Raw genomic sequence first — 9,999 nt, forward strand, 5'->3', positions numbered from 1 at the left:
AGATTCTGCAGAGTGGGAGAATTGAAAGAAAATAAAGCAGAATGATGAAATAGGAGTCCCTATGTCAACCTCAAACTAATTTAGTATTTAAATTTTTTTTCCTAAGATGCGTAATTGGTCAATATGACCAATGGATTTTTATCTGCCCCAGAGAGCATGAAGAGAACTGTTTAACATTTTAACAAAAAAATAAACATATCTATTGGAACAGAGCACCTTCGCTCGGCAGCTAAATAAAAATGTCCTAATTTTTTCTCCTCGTCTCTTTCAGTCTCCCTTTCCAGGTGACGATGAAGAGGAGGTGTTTGACAGTATAGTGAACGACGAGGTGCGCTACCCGCGTTTCCTCTCCACTGACGCCATCGGCATCATGAGACGGGTTAGACTTCATCACTTCCTGCTGCTTCTTTACTTTACTCTCTTTATATTCTGAGAATAAAATGTACATTTTAGAAACAGTGCTTTGCAATAGTATTCATACCCATGATCCTTATCCATGTATGGTTTTTTAAATAATTGTAGCACTAATTTAGGAAGCTGAAGTCAAATTATTACTAGTTTATGGACTGGAACCACTGTGCAACCACCATCAGAGGGCTCATGCACAGAAGAGTACTGTATGTAGCTACCATACTTAAATGTAGAATGAAAGCCTCATGTAGAACTTTCAAAACGTTCGGTAGAAAAACAAAAAGCAGATGTATTAAACCGTGCATTGGGTTGCTGCTGCACACCTTTGCTTTACATATCCCTAAGATCAAACCCAGGTGGAGGAACTACTTTGAACATCCAGTTCCAACCTATATACTGATATGTGAACTTTGGGGGCACAGAAGGTAGTTAGATATTAAACTGGCATAGAGGCACATTGTTCTGCGAATTCTTGACCCTTTTTTCTGTTAAAATTAAAGTGTCAATTTGAGGGGAAAAAAAACATGAATTTTATGCTCCTCAGCAAACAAATGGATGCACAATTCCATAACGTAAACAGAGAATATTTACAGTTTATATCCGACTGAGGCTGTTTCCATCATTTTTAGATGTGTTACAGTGTATTGGGATAAATCAAAATCAATTTCATCATAACCCGACTTTATATCTAAACAGCTCAAACTCATAAAAAAAAATCAAGTTTGATATTCCAGCAGGTTAAGTTAGAAGAACAGATTCACATTTCATTAGATTGAGCTGTTATACATCTAGTCTGTTGGAAAAATATGGATGTTGTGCTTTTTAAATGTCATTTTAATGTATGTATGGCTCCATCCAGACATGGTTAATCCAGATCCAGGAAGTGAAAAGCCTGTATTTCCAATTTCACAATACAGCCTGGGGGCTAATAATTTGACCAGAAGAAAAACTGGACAGGATTTTTACTTTCCTGACCTCTGGCAGCATCTTTTTTACAAAAACTAAATCTGAAATAAATGGATATTACTTTTCAAATATCTTAACTTAATGGAAAAGTAGGCTAAAGAAAGTCATACACTGGAAAAAAAACATCTAGAAATAGGGAAAAATTTCCTAAATTAAGTGTATTTATCCTTAATTTGAGTAGGTATATAAGATGTTTTGCCAATGGAATTTGTATTTTTACTCTTAAAATAAGATTAAATAGATAGAAATAAATAGATAGAATAAGATAAAATGCACTTGAAATAAGACAATGCAATTGTTTTTTCTTATTTAAAAGTAAATTGTCTTGTTCAATTGGCAAAATGTCTCTTTTACCTTCTCAATTCAAGAAAAAATGCACTTATTTTAAGAAAAAATGACCTATCTAGATTTGGATTTTTTTCCAGTGTCATAAGACTCTTTTACTGGACTGTACTGTGCTTAAAATCAGAGAAAAGAACTAGATGGATCTGGTCAGATCACATCAGAAAGTACTTCTATATCTGGAAGGAAACTGACACAGCAAAGAACCCTAAACCAGCTACTTCTACTTTAAAACATGAAAATGGCAGCATGGTGCTGTGGGAAGGCTTTTATTTGGCAACAATAAGGAAGAATGGAGTAAAGGTTCCCTCTGCAGCAAAAAAAGACCCTAAACATCCAGTAGGATTAATAGTTTAAGCACATCTATGTTTTAGTGGCCTAGTCAAAGTCCAGATCTGGACCTGATGAGTGGAGCTGAAAAGAATACAGCAGACATGGAAGTTTAAGGTGTTCAAATCCCTTTTTCAAGGCTTTTTAATGTTGTCACTAAGAGTTCTGCTGGGTTCCCTCTCCAGCTCCTGAGAAGAAATCCTGAGAGGCGTCTGGGCTCCGGAGAGAAGGACGCCGAAGACGTCAAGAAGCAGCCATTTTTCAGGGTAAGCCCCTCATTTAGAAAACATTAATAAATAATGAACTACGTTAAAACATACGACTTTACACTGTAAACCCTTTATTTAGATACAAAGTGTTTGATGAATGAAAGGACAATTCTTAAAAAGGCCTTAAAAAGTCCTGCCTGTATAAAAGGCGCTAACAGATGAACACCCCCCCCTTAGGGCATGGACTGGGACGCACTTCTCCAGAGGAAAGTCACGCCTCCCTTCATCCCGACCATCGCCGGCAAAGAAGACGTCAGCAACTTCGACACGGAGTTCACCGCCGAGGCGCCCGCCCTCACGCCTCCCCGCGAGCGCCGTTCCCTCTCGCGGAAGGAGCAGGACTACTTTAAGGATTTCGATTACGTCTCCGACCTCTGCTAGGACCTGGAGTCATGGAGGGGGTCACCTGCCCTCCATCAGCCACAGGCTCTGATGGGGGAACCGACTGCTGTGCTGCATAGAACACGGTGGAATGAGAACTTTTTACTCCCGCCTTCTACTTTCTTTGTGGGAGACAGAAAGAACAGCTGAACTAAAAGTGTGTGAACAGCAACCGGACTGCATGTCATACACCATTTCTGGACTCCCACAGAGGAGCGAAGCTGCCATGACAACAGAAGACTCTCCCGATGATGTAACGGATCCTGATGCGACAGGAAGTCCTTTCCTTCTCTTTAATCTGAACTCACCCGACGCATTCCTCATGTTTGTTGCTTCTGTGTTTAAATGTGAATTGTGCCCCATCACTCCTCAGCTTTTTCATGCAGCACCTAGAATCTACCACTTGTGGGCGCCAGAGGGTGGCTTAGAAGGAGAAAGTGCAGTTTTTTTTTTTTCAGGTTTTGTTTGTGTTTTATTTCTGCCAAAGAAAGGCGCCACAAGTGGAAGCTTTTATGGAGGAGCAGCTGCTGTTTGCTTCATCTCCCTCCTTCTCCATCACTGTCTCCTGCTGTTTTTCGGTACATTGCAGATTTTTTTGTAGAGTATTAAAAATCTTCAGATGTTTTTTTTTTTTTATTTTGGCGAGAAACCTTTTATCTCAGTTGTTTTTTTGTTTTTTTTTATTCCTCTGTCGTTCACTGATATTGTAGCAGCCGTGATCCAGTAAAGATGTGAAACCAAGTGTGAAGGAATTCCTCTTTTTTCCTAATGTCACTTTTTCTCTTTAGGTGTTTTCCTACATGGAAAATTAGGCAGAGAACAGAAGGTTAGAATGTTCCCTAATTTTTTTTAGATCACATCTATCCACCATTAAGGAAGTCTGGAAAAGTAAATAATTTTCCAACTCTGGATAGAAACTAATAGGATTAAATTAAGCTTAGTACAGCGTTTAAGTTGCAGCCTTTATTGTTTATCCCAGTTTTCTAAAGGAAACTGTTTGGATAAAATAATTAAAGCAATTATTGTTTGTGTAACATCAAAGTGGGAAAAAAAAGTCAATGAAATGGAAGTGAATTTTGTTCCATTATTGATGAAAGATAGATGAAATAGATATGTGAAAAAAATACTTTGTAAATGAAAAATAAAATGCAATCCAGAAACGTTGAAAAACCTTTTAATCAATAAACAAGTTTTTGAGAGTAACTTTGCTGTTTTTTTCTACATTTTTTATCATTTTTAAGAAATTTTTTGACAGATTTGTATTATGTTTAAATTTTTCCTCTATTCAGATTGATTTTTACAAATTGCATTCTTTTCAAATTGTATGTCAAAGGTTACATTTTTTCACTTTAAGCCTAATGCAAGCGTTCACTCTTCACTTATTAAAATGTTGCTAACGTCCATGTAGACCAATAGAAACACATCTTTGCTCTTAAATCAGGACAGTCACCCCCAGAAGTAAAGAGAACCTGATCCTTAAAACCAGATTTGAAAAGAAGGTAATTCATAAAACTCCACCTGAAAAACAGAAATTTTATATTAAAAAAATTTAGTCCACAAATTCGAAGATATATTTCCACTCTCTGTATTGCTCTTTGTATCCATGTTTTGCGCTACGCCTTCTCCCCACACACCTGTGCCTTCAGGCTGAGACGTCGCATTTATAATTTTAAAATATAATATAGTAAAAATGTTGGTGAAGATTCTGAGTCATCCAGGTCATCGTCATTCCAAAAAATGTTAAAACAAACCACTGGACTTGTTTCCAAGTTTGAAGGCGAATAAAATCTTGAACTCAGCGCTATTCCTGACATTTTGATTTAAAAAAGCTTCCTGGATGTGAAGTGAAACGTCTTCAAATTTGGAAACAAGTCCAGTGATTTGTTTTAACTATAATATAAAATAATAAATAATAAAATTAGGAAAAATACATTTGAGAAAAATAACTTGAGATAACTCAGAGGAAGAAAAAACATGAACTCTCACAACCTGTTTTTGATTTAAACATTTTACAGAGTTTAATTTCTTAATTGCATTTTTTTTAAATCTCATTTATTTTTTTTTTGCTCTTAGCAATAATGGGAAAAAAAGCACTCCATACAAGAGGCGCATGGTGAATATGGGAAAACTGCAGACACCCAGAGCTCAATTACTAACATTATCCTCTAATAAACCACAGGATTAAAAAAACAACAACAATGTTCTTGTAAAGCTGGAGTAGAGGTTCGTCTTCCAGCAGGACAAGGACCTTTAACAAGGTTTAGATCAGAGGTCTGCAACCTGAGGCCTTTTCACTGGACCTCGCTAACTATGACCACTACTGATATTAATATCAGCTGAAAAAAAGGGGTTTAATTAGTGTTGCACCGATTCCAGTATCGGGCAGGACCCCGATCCAGCACTATGGAAACTAATATCATTTTGAGAGCCATAAGTTTATTCAACTATTGTCATCCATTCCAGGTAGGCAATAAAAACTGGATTCACTTTGTATTCGTCTTTTTCCGGCTTCGCAAAGGTAGGCAGCAGCTTGACAAAGCCATGATGGAAATAATTTTAATCCAAGTAGTTTGCAGTTCTTCATATATACACACACACATCAATTTCAAACAGATGGTATCGGTATGGTATCGGTATCGGCAATATTGCACAGCCAGGTATCAGGGCCAAAAAATGGCATCGGCGCAACACTAGTTTTAACCATACAAAAAACACACCAGTGACATACATTTGGGGAAATAATATTGTGGAGTTTTGCTCAATACTTTTACTAGAGTAACCTTCTTATAAAATATATCTACTATTACTCTAGTGAAATGTTTGGTTACTTTATGTACCAAGGTGCTCCAGACCAAGGTGCTAAATAGGTTAACTCTAGGGATGCAAAATCGTTTTTCCCCTATTGTAGGCTGGAAATCATATACTGTCATGGTGGGCTTTAAGGATCTCACCCACATGCAGAGAAACACTCAGAGAACCAAGAGAAAAAGTTAACAGGTTTATTTGAAGGTTTACAAAAAACAGAGTGTGAGATAATACTTCTGGGCAAACTCAGTTGGACCTCAGAGGACTGGTGAACCGGAACTGGAAACTCTGAAGGGGAGACCACAATGATCAGTTCAGGGCCCGTAGGAAATATGACTGATACTTGAGATTTGTGGGAATGGGACTCAGGTTTGGGGGGTTCTAGGTTATCCCTTGGATCCAGTTTGTCGGGTTTAATCCAGAGATGAAAGAACTCGTTGGAGGGTGGACAGGCAGACTGGCGTTGGGTCCAGAGGAGTAATCGAGCAGACTGTCACCGGGTTTTCCTGAAGTTGACTTGAACGGATCTGGTGGAGGTTTCCCCTCTCTCGGTTTGACTTAAATGATTCCTTCCAGGGGGAGGTAGAAGGACCAGGCTTATCCAGTGGATCAGGAAGGATTCCTACCGGAGAACAAAGACAAAGGCAAAGCTAAGACTCAGAGAGACAAGGCATAAATTAGACTCAACTAATCCCAGTTTGGCTAGAGTACCCAATACTGGCAAACACTCTGGCGTCAAAGTAGTGACAGCCCGCTGCTCATATACTCCTCTGGGGATGACCCAACAAGCCTCAAGAGTGAGAGGAGGCACAAACGAGGAGAGGGCACCATCTAGTGGTGGAAAGGGAGAACAAAAGAAAACACAAAGCAACCCACACAAACTGGAATCCTAACATATACTTTCTTTGGATGGCTTCAGTTTTAATTAATTTTCCAAACATTGGAAATAATACACAGTTTTTTTTTTTATCGCATTTTAAATGTTTAAATCTTTCCTTTAGAGAAGCTTGACTGTTTATCCTTTTTTCCCTTCCCCGCAGGTTTTACGGCAATCATGGGGGTGCAGCTGCACCTTGTTTGTTTAGATCAAATTATAATCATTAATAAAAAAATGGCCTAGTTAAAGTCCAGAGCTAAACCTAGTGGTGAATGTGATTAAGACTCCAACTGCATCTCTTTATAAACCCTTTATATCTTAATTTATAAAGATATAAAATAGGGTTTTAATCTCCCACCTCAGAGTTCTGCAGAATAGTATTTGGTTTTATCATTTAACTTCCAGAGAAACGTTACAAAGAAAAGACAAAGTTCAGGGAATTTAATCGCTTTTGTCAGTTGCTCGCTATATGATGTAGATGTTCCTCTGCTCCCACTGACATTGCAAACGATTTGTCATCTCGACCATTTCTCCGAACTCCCAAATACTCAAGATGAATTTCATAGATATAATAAAAGGGTAAAACGCAATAATGTCTAAGATATATGCAGCAGCCGAGGGTCCCAGCTGTCGTTAGTAATGGGGTTTGCTGAAAAGAACATGAACCAGAATATTTCTCAGTGTATTAGAAATTGAAAATGGGCACAGAAGAAACAAGGTCAAATAATCCCAAAGATAAATTAGGTAATGGTTCAGCAAGCTAACGATGCTGAATTATCATTTTGCTGTTCTGCTACATTATATTTGTAATATAACATATAAACTTATTTTGTTAAACATATTAGAGTAAAATCAGACATCAGAGTTCTGACATTAAATACTCTCCATTGAAATCAAATTAATCTGAGGTTTTATATTCCCAAAAACATCAGATCACTTCCCATGAAAGGAGCACTAACCTGGCGTTTTACTTATACAGTCCTTAAAAAACTGAGAGGAGGACGATCAAAATCACACTTTGAGGAGTTTCAGGTTTTTACACAACATGAAACAAACAAAGCCAGTTTCTCACTCTGGGTTTTCCAGCAGGTTTTAATTGAAGCCAAACTATGGTGACCAGACGTCCCCCTGTTTTTGACCCCCTCAGGGTTCCATCATTAAATCATTAAAACTCATTAAATTATTATTTTTGAAATTAAGGCATTAATTAGCATTAAAATTCATTAAATGTGATTATCATGGCATTTTAAATACTTTATTTAAAAAAACAAAAAAAACAAACAAAAGCAATTTCAATTATACCGCAATATGTTTGCGCGGAACTGCTTCTGCTTAATTATAAAACAAATTTCAACAAAAGTGGCTGGAAAACGAGGAATTCGGACATGGCTGCAGCTCGTATATATATTTTATATATATATATATATATATATATATATACACTACCGTTCAAAAGTTTGGGGTCACATTGAAATGTCCTTACTTTTGAAGGAAAAGCACTGATCTTTTCAATGAAGATAACTTTAAACTAGTCTTAACTTTAAAGAAATACACTCTATACATTGCTAATGTGGTAGATGACCATTCTATATAGAGGCCCATTTCCAGCAACTATCACTCCAGTGTTCTAATGGTACAATGTGTTTGCTCATTGGCTCAGAAGGCTAATTGATAATTAGAAAACCCTTGTGCAATCATGTTCACACATCTGAAAACAGTTTAGATTGTTGCAGAAGCTACAAAACTGACCTTCCTTTGAGCAGATTGAGTTTCTGGAGCATCACATTTGTGGGGTCAATTAAACGCTCAAAATGGCCAGAAAAAGAGAACTTTCCTCTGAAACTCGACAGTCTATTCTTGTTCTTAGAGATGAAGGCTATTCCATGCGGAAATTACTAAGAAATTGAACATTTCCTACAACGGTGTGTACTACTCCCTTCAGAGGACAGCACAAACAGGCTCTAACCAGAGTAGAAAAAGAAGTGGGAGGCTGCGTTGCACAACTGAGCAAGAAGATAAGTACATTAGAGTCTCTAGTTTGAGGATCAATAAGGGTTCGCCTAAACATGTGTTTAGAACTGATTGGTGACCTTTAGTTTATAGCATCAGGTAGTTTGTTATTTTAATTAGAGTTACAAGTTGTTTGGTTGTTTCTTTTTACACTTGATCTTTGTTGTATAAATATCAATAAACACGTAAAAATGGATGAAAGCATCGCTGTCCCTATTTTGATTTTCCTAATAAGTATTTATTTTTATTTGATTGCAGAAATCATCTTAATCTTAATCATCTTAAGCCAAATACCAACAACCATGTTATAAAAGGAAAAAGTCTGATTTCTGGGTGATGTCTCCTTTTAAAACACTCTTGAACTTGAGAGAAATCCCATTCCTAATCCCAATTTGTCAGATTATTCCTCAGTGGGAATATGGGAATATTCCAACAATCCTTCCAAGGAACATTTGTGAGGTTGGGTACTGATTTTAGATAAAAAAAGGCCCTCATTCATCTCCATAGGGGTCACATGGGTTAAAGTGAGGACTGCACTGGTACGCTGTCACGATGGAGCAAAGAGTCATTACAACAGACTAACGAAAGTGAAGGTGGTCAAACTGTCTTGGTGCGCTGAAATCTTAAAGGTGTGTTCACACCGCAGGAGAACAACATTGAATGAAGCGATTGATTTAAATTTATCCTAATGTAAACCTACAGACAGAAAATACTGGCAACATCATAGAGGAGAAGTTATCACCTAATATTTTTGTGTTTTATGTAAACAACATTATAAAACGTCTCAGCTCAAATGGCCGCCAGAAGGTGAGGCTACAGCTTCTCAATCCCATTTACGTACAAGCTTTGTCATAGCCTCTCCATTAACCAGTTCTTCCTTTAAACTCTCCCATGGATGCCGTCAGGCTCGGACTGGGAACGATTTTCGGCCCTGGCATTTGTCCATCTATACCCACGTATGACCCCCCGCCAAAAAAAAACTAGAAGCACAGTCAAACGCGTGTATCTCATATGTGAAACACAATACGAATACACATTATGGATTAACCAATCTAATCTCAAGCATCATATGAAAACCATCACCAAGACTTCTATAATGCGGTTTTACTGGCTTTGGTAACCTAAGAGCGTAAGATGGAAAACCCCCATCATGCACTGTAACATATTTTTGCAAAAATATTTGAACATAAGTTCACCAAATATAACAGGAACATTGTAGTTTACTTTAAAGAAAGCATTTTAGTTTTATTATAATTTAGCTTGGTGCAAGGATTTTACATTTTTAAGAAATAGGATTTTACAGTTTGAAGAAAACGTCACAAGGATGTTACTTCTCAAGCTCCTTGAGTTATTTACTGTCACAGGTAGGAGCTTCGGCCGGAGAGTAAGTGTTGGGGCCAGTATGGTTTAAGGAAGGCCGGCCCTCGCACGCTGAAATTAGAACTGGCCAATCCACCTCCTGGATGAGCCGTTGATGTGCTATTAATGAAACATTCCTGGTACATTTTACCACATTCTCTATATGTGGTTCAGGGATTTCTATTTAGGGCTGCACAATCAAGGAGGGGCACTGCTGCCTTGCAGCAAGAAGGTTCTGGGTTTGATTAC

General features: G+C 37.6%; 1 protein-coding gene across 3 annotated transcripts in view; it reads left to right on the forward strand.

Annotated features, from left to right (window-relative positions):
- The window catches only part of LOC107087681 (serine/threonine-protein kinase N1-like), a 77,249-nt gene extending 73,809 nt beyond the window's left edge, over nt 1-3,440 (forward strand). For all 3 annotated transcript variants that reach the window (XM_015379390.1, XM_015379389.1, XM_015379388.1), the window contains exons 20-22: nt 272-379; nt 2,235-2,315; nt 2,496-3,440. In XM_015379390.1, coding sequence (XP_015234876.1) covers nt 272-379; nt 2,235-2,315; nt 2,496-2,699 — 393 coding nt within the window. In that variant the 3' untranslated portion in view covers nt 2,700-3,440. The remainder of the gene's footprint in view (nt 1-271; nt 380-2,234; nt 2,316-2,495) is intronic.
- Nucleotides 3,441-9,999: the final 6,559 nt, after the last annotated feature.

Source organism: Cyprinodon variegatus, unplaced genomic scaffold (assembly GCF_000732505.1).
Source record: "Cyprinodon variegatus isolate N-32 unplaced genomic scaffold, C_variegatus-1.0 Scaffold190, whole genome shotgun sequence".
Classification (NCBI taxonomy): domain Eukaryota; kingdom Metazoa; phylum Chordata; class Actinopteri; order Cyprinodontiformes; family Cyprinodontidae; genus Cyprinodon; species Cyprinodon variegatus.